The sequence below is a fragment of the Penicillium chermesinum genome, assembly GCF_028974085.1.
Source record: "Penicillium chermesinum strain IBT 19713 chromosome Unknown utg000002l:1.0-5270490.0:1.0-5274688.0, whole genome shotgun sequence".
Classification (NCBI taxonomy): Eukaryota; Fungi; Ascomycota; class Eurotiomycetes; order Eurotiales; family Aspergillaceae; genus Penicillium; species Penicillium chermesinum.
Window position 1 is genome coordinate 4,240,533 of NW_026695312.1, and position 15,256 is coordinate 4,255,788.

General features: G+C 51.8%; 7 protein-coding genes across 7 annotated transcripts; 5 read left to right on the forward strand and 2 right to left on the reverse strand.

Annotated features, from left to right (window-relative positions):
- Positions 1–2,895: 2,895 nt before the first annotated feature.
- Positions 2,896–3,849, forward strand: N7468_002452 (uncharacterized protein; the record flags this gene model as incomplete). The annotated part of the gene is made up of 1 exon (XM_058471749.1): positions 2,896–3,849. One exon carries the CDS (start codon positions 2,896–2,898, stop codon positions 3,847–3,849), a length of 954 nt encoding a protein of 317 aa, XP_058334890.1.
- Positions 3,850–4,391: 542 nt separating this feature from the next.
- N7468_002453 (60S ribosomal protein uL1) lies at positions 4,392–5,260 on the forward strand (the record flags this gene model as incomplete). Its single annotated transcript, XM_058471750.1, has 4 exons — positions 4,392–4,410; positions 4,464–4,641; positions 4,742–4,935; positions 4,998–5,260. 4 exons carry the CDS (start codon positions 4,392–4,394, stop codon positions 5,258–5,260), a joined length of 654 nt encoding a protein of 217 aa, XP_058334891.1.
- A 214-nt stretch (positions 5,261–5,474) lies between these two features.
- N7468_002454 (uncharacterized protein) lies at positions 5,475–6,725 on the reverse strand (the record flags this gene model as incomplete). Its single annotated transcript, XM_058471751.1, has 1 exon — positions 5,475–6,725. One exon carries the CDS (start codon positions 6,723–6,725, stop codon positions 5,475–5,477), a length of 1,251 nt encoding a protein of 416 aa, XP_058334892.1.
- Positions 6,726–6,997: 272 nt separating this feature from the next.
- Positions 6,998–8,088, forward strand: N7468_002455 (putative proline-rich, actin-associated protein Vrp1; the record flags this gene model as incomplete). Its single annotated transcript, XM_058471752.1, has 2 exons — positions 6,998–7,126; positions 7,207–8,088. 2 exons carry the CDS (start codon positions 6,998–7,000, stop codon positions 8,086–8,088), a joined length of 1,011 nt encoding a protein of 336 aa, XP_058334893.1.
- Positions 8,089–9,478: 1,390 nt separating this feature from the next.
- Positions 9,479–9,837, forward strand: N7468_002456 (U6 snRNA-associated Sm-like protein LSm8; the record flags this gene model as incomplete). The annotated part of the gene is made up of 2 exons (XM_058471753.1): positions 9,479–9,503; positions 9,566–9,837. The coding sequence occupies 2 exons, from the start codon at positions 9,479–9,481 to the stop codon at positions 9,835–9,837; spliced, it is 297 nt and encodes a 98-aa protein (XP_058334894.1).
- Positions 9,838–11,001: 1,164 nt separating this feature from the next.
- Positions 11,002–12,111, forward strand: N7468_002457 (uncharacterized protein; the record flags this gene model as incomplete). Its single annotated transcript, XM_058471754.1, has 1 exon — positions 11,002–12,111. One exon carries the CDS (start codon positions 11,002–11,004, stop codon positions 12,109–12,111), a length of 1,110 nt encoding a protein of 369 aa, XP_058334895.1.
- A 1,451-nt stretch (positions 12,112–13,562) lies between these two features.
- On the reverse strand, positions 13,563–15,094 carry N7468_002458 (protein ERV29; the record flags this gene model as incomplete). The annotated part of the gene is made up of 5 exons (XM_058471755.1): positions 13,563–13,635; positions 13,703–13,767; positions 13,829–14,322; positions 14,441–14,553; positions 14,688–15,094. 5 exons carry the CDS (start codon positions 15,092–15,094, stop codon positions 13,563–13,565), a joined length of 1,152 nt encoding a protein of 383 aa, XP_058334896.1.
- Positions 15,095–15,256: the final 162 nt, after the last annotated feature.

Sequence of the window (15,256 nt, forward strand, 5' to 3'; positions counted from 1 at the left end):
CGTTGCCTCGAAGCCTGGGGCGGGAGGTGTGGTGTTAGTGATGGTGGTTGGAAGGGGAAGTGGGATTTAAGGGAGGGGAAGTGTGGATTAGGAAAACGTGTTGTGGACGGATTAGGGACTTCAGGGGTGGGATTGGCCACCGTTGGAAGGGGGGGATTGATGGGGGCGGAGGGTCTCACCGGTAGAAGAGGGAAAGATTTAAGTTGAGATTGGTTCCGGGGAAGTAGGGGAGAAGTCCAGTTCGAAGGAGGAGGAGGGAGGGAGAGAGGAAGGTGTGGTTTTCCTTAAGGTTGTCTGGCTACACTGGGAAATACATAACCAATTCTCACCGCCCATGTGGAAGTTGCAAAGAACTACGGGGGCTATCTAGTCCTGCCAATTCCCCTACGGCCTCTGACCAGGCCCATTGGCTCTTTGATTCATCCTGGCATTCGGTTTCCCTCTAGGCATCCGACGTGGTGGCCGTCTGTGCTCTTGCGATCGCAAGAGGACACCGTGTTTGCCTGTATTTGCGATACCGAATACCGGAGGCGAAAGGGGACTCGCCCCAAGCAGGGCTCTCCACCCCATTCTCGACCCAGATCCAGACGCCCATTTCCCGCCGCTGATAGGCCCATTGACGACTTATCGGGGCCCAGCCTAGTGCCTCGCGCCGTGTCTGCGATCCTCTTTGGATTCTACCTTCAAAAGAGATGGCACCATCCTCCCGAGCAATGATCCCCACTCTCCTGTCCATGGATATACCTCTGGCTTCTCATGGCATTGGCCATCGTGAGCGCCTTGCACGTTAAAGGTAGGCTCCACTGTCTGTCCGGGGATCTTCACCGCATGCACTTTACCAAAATCAAAGCGCCTGAAGGTTCTGATGAATCCACTAACCGATATTTCGGGTCCCAGGACTGACACGAGGTCCTAAAGCCATATATTGATCCGTTGGCAAGAAATCTAGCCGTCATGGCTTCCAGCGCCTGCGTCTTAGTGACTCAGTCATACCCCTTGACTCGTCACGGCCGTGAAAAGTGTCAGCCAATTCATTCCTCAAGATTACAAAGTTGAACGGCAGTGCTTTGCAGCGAATTTCCAATGCCTGACTGGCATTATTGCCCATCCTGGTGATCGGCAGCTCCTAATCGTGGCCTTGAAAGACTTTGAGCGGGAGACAAGCGGACTTTGAGAGAGAAGATTGGTGAAAATGTTTTTCTCTAGGACTTATCTATATACTTCCCCGTCAGGGCTAAATGAACGTAGAAAAATGAGCCAGTGCACAATGGCGATACTGGCTATGCTGGCTGTAGTATAACACTCCCATCCAATTTGGCCGGCCCCTTGTTCCCAGGATGCTATACACGCCACGTGGTCTTTCCCACGAATATTGCGCACTCTAGGAGTATTAGTACTGGCAGTGACTAGTGCGAGGAGCATAGTAAACCGCTTGAGGACCTATTTTGATCAATGGCACGAATTATTCAAGCCACATACTCTGTCAGAGCCAATCACACTACCTACGTAAGACAGAAACCACTAGCCGAATCTGGGAAGGCGGGGCATGTGACGTCTCCATGCCTGAGGTTGGGGCCCATGAACCGAGATCTTCCAGTCGCGAGTCTCTTTGGACTTTAACAAAACTACGATTCATATCCTGGACTCCACGCCATCCCCGGAATCCTTCTCGGCTCACCTCTCTTCTTCCTCGGCTCCAGGATGGTTGGGACAAAGGCCGGGAAATCGTCAAGACCGATGCCATCATGTACCGAGTGCCATCGCCGAAAACAAAAGGCAAGACCAATGAACTCCAAATCAGAATACATCTAATAGTTCTGGACAGTGCAATCGCCAGTGGCCATGCAACCATTGTCACTCACGGAAAATACCGCATCTTTGCAAATTTTCCCATAAAAATAGTAAAATTGGATCAAACTCTTTAGATCAGCCAAGGTAGTTGACGATGCTTTGCAGCTAGTGCATCGCTAATCATTTAGACAGAAAGGTATCATCTGACGAATCTTCCGATGTCAAATTAGAGCAAGCGTCAGACGCACCGTCAGAACTGCGGGCTCTTGGTACAGAAGACGAACTCAGAGTCCTTGGATATCTTCCTGATGATCATAATCTGCTTATGGGAAACCCTTTAATGGTATGTGTCGCTTGAAAGGATTGACCCAATATCTACTCATTTTTCCAAGGCCAGTGAGGCACAATCGAGTCAATCCGGCGACTCGGCGTCCCCGGAAGTGAAGGAAGTACTGCGGCTTTTGCCCCCGAAGCCGTATACTGATATCCTCATTCAACGCTATCTCGAAACAACCAACTTTATGTACTACGCCATATATACACTTTCATTTTCCAACGACTATGCTTCTTGGTGGTCAGACCGGGCTAATGGAAGATCACTATCGCCTGAGTTCACATGCCTTCTGGCGCGAGTGTGTGCCTGTTCAGCTCAATATCTAGACTCTGAGAGCCAACGGAGGCTGGAGTCAGATCTAGGCGAGCCATCTCAAACACTTTCAGAAAGCCTTCACCACTCTGCGATACGGTTAAGCAATACTATCCCCCCTGGCCGTGGTGGATTAGTACACGTACAGCAACTGTTCCTTACTGCGGCATGGTACAAATCCGAATCATTATTTGTTGAATCATGGCACTCCTTAAGTTCTTGTATTCACGAGGCGCAAGAGCAAGGCATGCATAAAATATCTCAGAAGACGGGTCTATCTGAGTTTGATGTGGAAATGCGAAGGCGTATGTGGTGCATTCTTTATACTTGGGACTGGTAAGATTCCGTTGTTTCCTCGTCTCGAATCCAAGATTCTGATAAGCCTTAGGCAAATGGCTCTTCTTCTGTCCCGTCCCCTCATCATCAACCAAGGCTGTCGCTCTTTCGAGTTGCCAAATATGAAGCTTGAGGCTCAGGACCCCCAAGATGGGGCCCCTTCTCCCATTGCACACATCCTGGTTCAATGTCAACTAGGTCTGACCGTCACGAGACTCGACCCAGCCCCAGAAGGCGCGGTCGATACTTCCAAGGCCGGATTGCTGAAGGAACTTGTTACCGAATGGTTGGGCTCACTGCCCCCAGCGTATCGTGAAACAGATCCAGATACTCGCTGGGATGATCAGCTTCTGTACATCCCTCTTCAACGTCGACAACTGCATGCCATTGGATATATGACCATGTTCGGACCTTTCAAACCTTACCTCACCAAGGTCTATGATTCTTCTAGTACGGGAGCTGACAGAGCTAGCCGAGAGGCTGCTGTCGACGTTGGTCTTCATTTGATGACGGTTTCTCGTCGGTTATTTGACCAAGTATTCCCTATCAATGCGAAGTTCCATATTGTCACTTTCCTGATATTTGACACGGCAGCCTTCTTATGTTCTGCTATTATCCATGACAAAGACCATAGTCTTCCTCGGCACGAGGAGGTTTTTCGGTCTGTCAGGCTTGCTTGCTCTTTGGTCAAACAGCTCTCACCCATCACAAAAACTGCGGCAATATGCTACCCAGTCCTGACAAAACTCGCAAACAGCCTCAGAAAACCGGCGAAGAAGGCAAGCCCGGGGCCTGTGGCTTCAGATTCTATCTCTCAATTAGATTCACTGGCTGGCTTAACGCCCGAGTCATCAACTGAGACAATATCACCAGACGCATTAGGTGGCTCTTCAGAGTCGATAGCTGCAACTGATGTGTTCTTTCCGGCCTCACTCGACTTCCCCGTACAAGCCATGCTTACACCACCAATAACAGGCGTCAGCGACTTTTCTGACATGGATATTGGACAATTTGACCAGATATGGGACTGGCAGGACCTTGACCTGAATTTTTTGCCAGAAATGCCTGTACAATGAAAGGGGGCAGGGTGTTGTTTGTTAGGCTTGGTATTCATGTACAAAATTGAGCTTGCCAGCCATCCTCCGGCTATGATTCCTGCCACCGTCAATGCTAATAAGCCAATATATGATTCCCTGTAGACTACGTATCCATGGGAGGAAGTAAAGTACCCTGCTCCTCCTAGTAGACTTATTCTCGAGCTGATTGACAGGTGCTACAGGACGATATCCCAGTCATTGTATGTGCTTTTATAATAGTCCCATGAGCATACCTGAAGAACTGCTAGTAGCTTACTCAGAACATCAAGGCTGGTGATCTATTAGAAAGTCACTTGACAAAACACTAAGTACATGTTGTACATCACGTGATTGTAGGGCACCCCTTACGGACATTAATATCACATGATCTCTTTCGTTTAAGGGCAACGCTAGTCCACTCTAGGTTTAGCGGATTCCCACACCCACAAGCGGAGAAATTTGCGGCCTACTTTTCTTGTTCTTCAAGACATTCCTCGCAGAGCCATACCATAAGAAATTTCTTTTGGAAGACTGCCGCCATCATGTCCAAAATCTCAGTCGGTACGTTCAGTCCATATAGACACCATATCTAACACATGCTGAATTCCCTCTAGCCGGAGTGCGGGAGAATGTCCAAGCCGTCCTCGACTACTCTCTCAACGAGAAGAAGCGTAACTTCCTCGAGACCGTTGAGCTTCAGATCGGTCTGAAGAACTATGACCCCCAGCGTGACAAGCGTTTCTCCGGCACCATTAAGCTGCCCACCATCCCCCGTCCCAACATGAGCATCTGGTGCGTTCCCGCATCGTTCTATTCCACATGCTGTCGAACTCGAACGCGCATGGCGATAGACAACCCAGTCCCAAGTGGAATAATACTGACTCTCTTTCAGTGTCATTGGTGACCAGCACGATCTCGATCGTTCCAAGCACCACGGCCTTGATGCCATGTCCACCGACGACTTGAAGAAGCTGAACAAGAACAAGAAGCTCATCAAGAAGCTTGCCCGCAAGTACGATGCCTTCCTTGCTTCCGAGGCTCTGATCAAGCAGATTCCTCGTCTGCTCGGTCCCGGTCTGTCCAAGGGTATGTTAAATCCGCCGCAAATTATCAAATTCCCACCCCGCTAATCTATATTTCCTTGACAGCCGGCAAGTTCCCCACCCCCGTCTCCCACGCTGAGGACCTCCAGAACAAGGTCAACGACGTCAAGTCCACCATCAAGTTCCAGCTCAAGAAGGTTCTCTGCCTTGGTGTTGCCGTTGGCAACGTCGGCATGACCCAGGAGGAGCTTGTTGCCAACCTCATGCTGGCCATCAACTACCTTGTTTCCCTGCTCAAGAAGGGCTGGCAGAACGTTGGCAGCCTTGTCATCAAGGCTTCCATGTCTCCCCCCAAGCGCCTGTACTAGATGCTTCGTCACTTCATTGTGCTGTCGTATCTAGTGTCCAGGTTGTGAGGCTGTCATAGTTTAGTGACCCTAAAAAATAAATGAATCACGACTTGGTCTCTAGATTGGTCTGTTGTAAACACTCCAGATAAGAGAAAATTCTGGTTAACTGTAAATATGTGGTGCACCAGCGGCTATAGAAGAGATTCCAATATTATAATACATGCGCCACGGGTTACTCCATGCCCGGCATCAACTCGGTCTTGTCCAAAATCATACCGCGCATGCCGATAAACTCGCGAAGACTTTCCCATTCTTCGCCAGTCTCCTCGCCACGCATGTATGGATCCTTGAATCCCCAAGCAACAGCTACCCTGTCCATCGCAGCACGCTCCTCCTCTCGTAGCCAGCGATGGCGCAGAGGAATACCAGGAAGCCAGACAACCCGCTCCATCTGATCATTCGCCGTAGTAATAGCGACAATACCCAGGGAAGCGGTGCCACCAACATAAGCTAGAGATGCGGCGAACGCAATTCCAGTGGCTGTGCTAGGATCCATGGTATTCTGGAAAGTAGCTGCCCAGGAGGCCAGCACATAGCAGGCAAGGGGCGCACCAGCCAGACCAGCCAAGGGGATACCGGCCTTGCGGAAGATCTTGGCGCGGTGGAACGCAGGCGCGCAGAAGGTGTTGTCGATGATCGCCAACACAAGCGGCAGGTTCTTTTGAGCAATCGCCACATCGAGGGCCATGTTGGCCAGCTCCGCCGGGACTGCACTGTTGACGTTCTTGGGATTGGCTTTGTGATACTTGATGGGGGAGCTGTTTTCTTCAGGCACGGGTTTATTCGCGTATAGATGGAAAATTTCGGGGAAGTGCTCCGCTCGACGCAAAAGCGTTTGGGTCTTGGTGTAAACTTCCAATGCTTCTGGGGAGATAAACACCTTTTCATCCTTCAAGAGCTCGGTTGCGATTTTCGAAATTGAGTCCGCGACTTGCGGGTCGAGCGTCGGGAAGGCCGTTTGCGCGCCCTTGGCAGCTTTGGTGTCTTTCTTTTCGGCCATGCCCAACAAGGAGGATACTTCGTTTCCGTCGCTTTTCGCAGATTCGGGGCTTTGGTCGCGGTCTAGCATAACCAGGGATTCGACCAGCTTTTGGCATTCTTCGAGGACCCCAACTAAGTCTTCGTTAGATGGCGTTCGGTCCGACTTATGTATGACAGAGGCCTTTTGTTCGATTTGCCGAATGGCTGCTGCAACATTGAGGGAATCGGATGCATAGTAGCGCGAAGCAATGAGTGATTGGTAATATGGAACGCGCGGGCTTCTTCGAGGTGATTGCAGGGCTAGACGGTCGGTGGTCGGGCGGTTAACGTGTGTGGATAATCGGGCACTGGACAGAAGTCGCGACGCAGTCGAGGCTTGGCAGAACTGGCAGACCGAGCCTTGCGGCGAAGGCTTTGAAGCCCTTAATGCGACTCTTCTCATGGTGAGTGAGGGATGTCTGGAGACAGTGGAGGACCGCAAGTCGCGGCAGGTCTATTTTTGTGATAGGAGAAGGAGGCTCAAGGCGGAGACTTTCGCCCGGATGCTGTTCACTTCCCCGTAATCAATCCTGACGTCTTTACCTTCTGCCTTGCACACGCCCTCCTTCTGGTCAAGGAGCGCAAGTCTACCCTTTTCTTTTCATGACAAATTTCTAGACGCTTGGTGCGGCTCTACACATCATAGCCTGATCGCTCCTTCTTTTTCTCACCAATATGCCTCCTCCCCCTCCTCCCCCTCCGCCGCCGCCGCCGCCGCCGCCTGGGGGGTTTGGTGGCCCTCCCCCTCCCCCTCCTCCAGGCAATCTACCAAGCAGACCTTCAAAGGGTGAAGTCAAAGGCCGAGTAAGTGTTGCAAAACCGTGCGAGTTAACATGTCCCCGACAAGATAGTGAAAGAGATGGTGGCCTAACATCGTCAAACAGGACGCTCTCTTAGGCGATATTCGCAGTGGCACAAAGTTGAGGAAGGCTGTCACCAACGATCGATCTGCTCCTCAAATCGGAAAACCTGGAGGAGGTTCTGCTGCGCCCGCTATTGGAGGTGCGCCTCCAGTGCCTGGCGCAAGACCACCTCCTGCTGGGCTTGCTCCACCTGTCCCCTCCGGACCAGCCGCAAATAGACTACGAAGCAACAGCGAGGGACCGCCTGCGTCAGATGTAGGAGTCAGCTCACCAGCAGCCCAACTAGGTGGTCTCTTTGCCGGTGGTATGCCGAAGCTACGCAGTCGAGGTGGCGGAGTCGACACAGGAGCGAATAAAGCAGAGTCTCCATATCTCTCGGACTCGGAGACATCTCGCCCAGCGCCAGCTGCGCCATCTTTCAAGGCACCTTCCGTTCCTAAGCCTCCTGGTGCAAAGCCTCCTCCCCCGCCGCCAACTACTGAGTCTCCGCCGGCACCGCCTGTAAACCCATTGGTTGCAAGTCTAAAGAAGCCGCCCCCACGACCTGGCTCCAGACCTTCTTCTACATTATCTTCAGCGAGCACAAAATCTGCTCCAGAGGCACCTCCCCCACGTGCTCCGCCTCCACCTCCTGGTGGCCGAGCGCCTGCGCCCCCCTGCTCCTCCAGCGCCTCCAGCTCCCCCAGCTCCCCCAGTATCTCGGAAACCATCCGGTGCCCCTCCACCTCCGCCTCCGCCTCAAGCAAGCCCAGCAGCTCCTCCTCCGCCTCCCCCAGCAACAACTACAAGGGCTCCTCCTCCACCTCCCGCTGGAAGGCCAACACCCCCTCCACCCCCGCCAGCAAGCGGTCCGCCGTCGATTGCTGCCCAAGCAGCACGTACCGCGCTGGGCAATCATACTAGCAGCACTCCTCCCCCGGCCCCTTACTCTGCGGCTCCTGCAGCTCCTCCTCCTCCCCCTCCGACTTCACCCCCGTCTGCTCCTCCGCCTCCTCCAAGTCAAGCACCCTCCCGTGCGTCTCCGTTCCCGTCGGTGTCCAGCGACCCCAAATTGGACCCCAGCTCCTACACGCTTTCCAACGGTGGCTCCTCGTCCCCAGCGGGCAGATCGCGGGCGTCTTCCACAAACGGACCGTTCCGAATAGATGACAATCGCTTCAAGTTCCCGGACGAGTCCCTGCTTCCTCACCCTGAGCAGTTCACTCCTAAGCCGCGCAAATACAGGGCCGGAAAAGTCAGCAGTGTACCCTTAAATCTGAGTGCCTTGGGATGATGATAGGTGTGTGAGTGAATAGTGGTGCTTGAGGTTGTGCACAGATAGTGAAATTATACCTTAAACATAAAACCCCCGACAGGAGTTCAAGTACGTTAAGATATGGCGGTCCAAGATGTACCATGGATAGACTTAGGCAACCTGTCATTACTAAGGGTTGAATGTAATTTACCAACTTAGAGGCAGTGCTATTGGTGGTGGGAAACAAACTCTGACCTTCAGGAGAAAGACAATCAACTTCCACGTTATTGAGGTTGCCAACTTGTCACTTGATAGTACGCTGACTTGGACTCGGAGATATTGTTCTGGGATACATTTTCGACATAACAGCGTCAGCCACCACGGGCACTACTACTAGTAAACCCAAAGCTAAATACCAAATGCACTCAACTAGTTCAAGAGAGCATTGCCAAATCATGTCCAGGAATTGGGTTCTATCCACGTGACCCAATGTTAGAGTTGGAATCCAATTCTCGTCTCATTTCGACTCTTCAGTTGAAGCTATCTGCACGTGATCACTGCCAATCAGTGCAAACGCGAGACGAACTTCAGGTCTGCTCATCTCCTCAATTGCTTCAGCACTCTTGTTCACCCTTTGATTCTGCTCCTCACATAGTCTCTCAAGCTCGATGCCACTTAATACAAGGGTCTGATTCTTCTGTTCACCCCCGCATAAATCGCCCTTGGGGATCTAAACGGTCTCTTGGATCTACCACCAAAAACCCAAACCTTTCTACTTCTGGAGCTTGCAAAAACGCGACTTTGCCCCTGAAGCAGCCCCGAATCAGTACCTGAAACTTCGACCGCGCCAATACCTGCAACATCGGAGAAATATTGGGCGCCTGGAGCTAGGAGCACTCGGGAAAAGCCGCCGATTCATCACCACGGGCAGCTCTAGAGCTACATCTGCGACTCTTTAGCTGCGATCGGCCGGTATTCGTTTTGACACGATCGAATCCAGCGCAGGCTTGATCCCGGAACACCTGGTTAATCCACGTGGAGCCTCTTACCCCGCACACCATGTCTCTTCACCAGTACATCAACAGTAAGTATTCCATGCCAAGGAACATATGGCTGCGCATGTGCTCATGTTGTTCCACTCTCTAGAGAAGGTCCTCGTTCTGACTGTAGATGGCCGGACCCTGGTCGGTACCCTCTTGTCTACCGATCAGCTCACAAACCTTGTCCTCTCCGGCACAGTCGAGCGCATCATCCGGTCCCCAGACGACGACGAGCCCTCCACCGAAGTTGAACATGGACTTTACCTGATTCGAGGCGACAATGTTGTGCTTTGCGGTGAGGTCGACGAAGCCATGGATGCAGACATCGATTGGACCAAGGTGAAGGGCGAAGTGATCAAAGACACCAAGAACGCATAGGCATGGAATCGGCTTTCTTCAAATGCTCTGTTCTTTTTTGTTCTTTTCTTGATTTTCTCGATCTTTGGCGTTAGCGGTCTGGGAAACTTGCATATGATGAAAGGTAGAGAGATGCGAGTCCGCGGCAAGATACGTATCATATGGGGAGACATTTTGAGATTTGCATGTTCATCCCAGCCCTCTTCCGGTGGCTGTCTTCCTGGGGAACCTTGTGGTGACCAAAGCTTATTTCATGATGCAAACTGCCACTGAGCATCCCATGCGGGACTCGATATTCGGGCTGGTTCTTGTCTGTCTTCGGGGACTTCTCAGCATGGATATTTCGTGGTTTAATATTGGCCAAGAGTTTCTTGAGGGGTGAACTCGTGGATTGCTGACCGCATTCTCTCCCCCACGCGACGAGGAAATGGAGACGAACGCGCCAGTCACGATTCTTTTTTATTTGATTTTTGCTTTTTATGCACCACATATGATACCTCGTCCAGTTCACAATTGACATCCGTCCACATGGCACCCTGGTTTGCGGTGTAGCAGGCTCCACTAGACATGAATTGTAGTCTGACAAGGCAAGCGCCTTGATTTGGTCGGTCTCTGTGACTGCATTGCCCGATCTGCATGCATTGTACAATTGTACACATCGTTACCCGCTCTTGGCGCTGATTGGGGCTGAGGGAAAATGCGGGCGCCTTGAGAGGGGCAAGGGGTAACAGAGGCCTAAGAGGGTTGGGCAGAGAAGGACAAATGGCCACAGGACGAGGACGGGTCTAGAGCAAGACTACAGTAATGTCAATGCCGGAATGTAGCGTACAAGCGTTGGGTCGAATGGATCCGGATAAGTAAAACAGGCGCTAAACAATGTGACACTGGGCCCGCGCCCAACTCCTGAGTTCGTTTCACCCTTGCCACGCTCTTTAAACACCCACCCCTCCCAACTTTCCCCATCGCTGGTCGTGGGTTCTACACGTTCTTTGGCTAGATCCGCCCTTCATGTGGTCGAAATTATTGTTGACCCCATCATCGGCATCCCACACTTCATACCGGGCTGAAAGCCCGTCGTGTACGGATCTCCGGTGCTTTCCCTTGAAGTACAACTCGAACAGACCAACAAACCAATCACTACCGACACAGCGTTAAGAGGAAGAACCAGCCTCCACCCCCCGCGCCATGTGGCTTTACCGCGGTGCGCAGTCGGCGGTGTTCTACTATGCCACTTGCACACCATGTGCCGAAAGCGCGGACCGCCGAAAGCGCAGGAAGGATGCTGCTCGAACTCAGCGTGAAATGGAGCGTCGGGCCCCCGAGATCATCACCGACCAACCTCGTCTATTCCCGCAACCGACCGCATTCAGTACGAACCCAGGGTGGCGCGAGGAGATCGCCATGGGCCCAGGCCCTCCGGCTCGCCGAGGTGGCCACCGCAACAATCATCAGCGAACGAACAGCTGGAATACGGACGAGAGCTCGCTGAAGGGTCAAGCCGGTCCCTCGAAACAACCCCTGGGCGAACGCTTGAAGTCAATGCGCTACCAACGCGAGGACGAACCCCTTTGGGGTCAAGAAGTACGCGGATCATCAATTGGCTTCTCTGGCCGCGGTCGGGCAGACCGCAGTGAGCCGTCGAAGTACTATATTGCCCGTGCACCCCCTGTCAATGACCTCCATCCGCCCATTGTGAGTGGGCCCATCAGCCGTGCGGAGACCCGTTGGATGCTCCAACCCCCGCCCAGCGCCAAAGTGATGGCTGGAAAGGAACGCTTCGACTTGACGTCCCCCAGCGACAGTATGGGAGGATCTTTTGGGGACCGCCTTGCGCGTGTAGACAAGCGTCTCTCTCGTCTTGACGAGAAAGCACCCGCCCGAAGCAGCCACGATAGCACCCGCGACTTATTTGCCGCAGACTTGCTCCAGGAGCCGCTCCAGTATCGACCATCGATCACGCGCGCTCACTCAGACAGTATTGGCCGCGAGGAATTCGAAGCCTCACGTACATCCCGACCGGATTCAATGGTTTCAATGGCCCACTCCGACCAATCTTTCTCTACTGAATGGAAATACCCCGAAACGCCGCGCACGCGCCCGGCTTCTAAATCTACGCATGAAAGCGATAAATTTCAGGCACGTCCGCAGATTTCTAAGACTCTGTCGACCCTACACCGTGATAACAAGAACAAAGTCCAAATGTTCCACGTCGAAATCAACGACGAAAACCGCGACCAGGTTGGCCTTGGACAACTAGAGCGCATCCGGCCCTGGCGCTGGAGCATGGATATCTGAAAAGAAATGAAAGGCAGAAAACCTCACTTATTCTCAACCTCTTCTTCAATATCTCCCTCAACCTCAATCTCTCGAAGCCCCTTTCTTTGCACCCACCACATCAACCCTTCCCCTTTCCTCGGTCTACGGTGCTTGGCGTTTAGCATAGAGCAATCTCGTCCCGTGCTTCACCGCCCCCATCACCCCCATCTTCTCTGACATGAAACATTTATGGCTGGCCCAAATGCATTTGATGCAGAGAAACCCGCAATTTACATGCTATGTTTGGCTCCAAACGAACAGCGGCGAAAATGGGAAGTTGCTCCCACTTTCCACTCCCCCATTCCTTCCACAATTCCTATTTCCTGGTCCCTGTCGATCCCTACCTCTTTTAGCGTTAGCCAGGACCTGTGCTTATCTTCTTTTCTTTAGCCTGTCTACCATCCTTCCTATCTCTAGCCTAGAGCCTTTGCTTTCCCTGTATCATAATCACCTGCGACTAGTGAGTCGCCTACATAGCGAATTCATTGCATGAAACCTTTTTCAATTGTTGAAACTCGTCTGGCACTTGAATCTTTGGGTATGTCCTTCACGGTATGTTTTTCACCGATTGAATCATTGCCGTCATCTTTGTTGGAATTAAGGGTGTCCAAGACAAAATAATTACCAGGGCTAGCACTCAAGTCCTAGCTCCGGATGTCTTGTCATGGTCGAAAATGATTCAAAGGTTTCTATTGGGTATCGAGTTGACAAACTTGAACCTAGCTCGTACTAGTACTAGTAAAGACAGCAGAGCCATGAAGATTGTTTTTTTTTTCCCTTCCAAGTCCTCCAGATTTGCCGTCATATGGTCTACCAACTATACGCAAATGAAAGGGCTCCGAAATATAGTGAAGTAATCATCTGGCCGTTCCCGCCAGCTTGAAACAAGGGTAAGGTAAAACTTGAAGGGGCAGCTGGTTTTCCAAGGCTCAGAGCATCAAGTTCTGTTCCCTAATAGATAGTTGATGAAATCCATTTTTATATCATCACATGGATCGTGCATTTTAGGTGGGAAAGTAAATGAATAATGATAAATGGCTGCAGAGGCACACATGAAGGAGTCAGACTTAACCGAGGTCGACCCTTGAAGACATAAGAACAAGGCCGGATGGGCTTTTAAAACACCAGACATGATAGATGGAGAGAGTGAAAGACGGGATGATGATGCAAGAGAGAAAGAGAATGGCCTGAAGGCCCCAGTCGCGGCAGACAAAAATGCTCCAACCAAATTATGAAACAGACCCCTACTGAGCGGAACGTACCAGCTTGTTGGGAGGTGTATCCAACTAGAGACGCGGACTCAGCGCTGGGAACATTGCCGTACATTCCTGAGCTGGTTTCAGTCCCTGGGTCAGGCTGTTTGGCCAATAGATTTTGAATGCCGGGAGATAAAGAGAAATAGCGGAAGGGTCGTCTTTCCCTCTGTCACACTAGTAAACCTTCTTCTTCTCATCCATACTCAATTGGCCAGGGCCCATATTAACCAGCAGCAACAGACCACCCCTGTGATCGTGATCGTGTTAGGTCCACAATAAAAAACAGTTCTCACGGGAAGAAGAGCCAAACATACACAATTGATAGAATCTGGAAGAAGTCGTACTTGGCGAAATCCTTGTGCGGGTGGTGTGGATGGAGCTGGAAAGGGAAACCCTTGGTTAGCACTTGGAACAGGACAATGAGCTCTAGATTGACTTACAGTCCAGAAGTTGTTCACAAGCAAGTTGAACACACTCAAGAGTACGACCAAAATAATGGCGCTCCACTTAGCCTTGAAACCAACAATGACCATGACGCACGCGACGAAGCCAAAAATGCTGACCAGGACACGGCCCAAGCTCCACTGGCCGGAGAAAACGAAGCCGACAAACAGGAAGATCAGCAGGACACGGCCAGCAAGCTGCACGTACATCTTGCGGTCCTTCTCGTCCAGCTGGGGCAGACCGGCGGGAACGAACTTCTTGCGTACCCACGAGTCGGACAGGACCATCAGAAGACCACCGACCACACTCAAGTTGCGCAGGAAGAAGTTGAGATCAAAGATCAAGCCGTACCCGAGACCTTGAGTAACAACAACGGCTAGCAATCCGAAGACACCGAACTCAGTGCGCTTGCGGGCAATGACGAGAGTAGAGCAGGTGACCATAGCGATGACATTGATAATAAGAAAGAGGTGGGTGATTCCCCATGGAACTGTGAAGGTGGGGACCAAGTAGGTTAGCCATTCATCCGAACGAGAGGTTTATGTCGAGGCCTGGTCACATCTAGAGAGCATGTGCGGACCGGGGCCCGAGGCGGGGAGAGCCCTTACTCTTCCTGAAATCGCGGAGGTAGACGAGCTGGTCGCTCCATTGTGTGAGGATGCGCAGGGAGTCCTCAATGAATGTGACAACAATGAGGAAGCGGCCAATTGCAGGGAGGTATCTGCGTAGCCAAACGAACAGCGTGTCAGTGATACTGTAGAAGATCCCTTGTTTCCGAGAGAGCTGTGTCGGCCGGCCTTTGACCAGGGCGAGCAGGCAGTGAAAGCTCCCAGAGAAGGTAGAAATTGAACGTACGGCTTCACTGGATCAGATATAGTATCCAGCCAATCTTCAATCTTGCTAGTCTGCTCGCGAATGGCGTCGAGCGGACTGGGGTCGCTGGAGGCGTCTGCGCTACTGGGCCCACCGAACGGGTTCTGGTGGCCGAGATTGTAGCCCGCAGTGCCACGGATCTGGGCCATGGCGGGAGAAGGGGTCGGGAGGTAAGAGAGGATTTGAATATAGAAGACGAAAGTCGTGAGGATTGAAGGTTGCAGGGGAGGGTGGTCCGAGGGAGTAAATACTGAGGTGGAGCCGTATACAGAGGCGGGCGTGTCCTTCAGGCCACGATGACCGAAACTAGCCGCTAAGCCCGTTTGGGTAAAATGACGACAGGTACACATTCTTACTGGGTGAGCAGCCCTTGTACAGTTTGAGACCATTGTTGTTTTTAGATTAAAGTTTTGACGATTGGGGCGGTAGATTCTCAGACTCGTTGGATTCAGTTACGCTTGACAGATAATGCTTGAATGGTGATACAGCGGAACAAGAAAATAAACTTCCACAGATCGCTTGAATGGTGCGTGCTTTTAGTCCCCTCAACC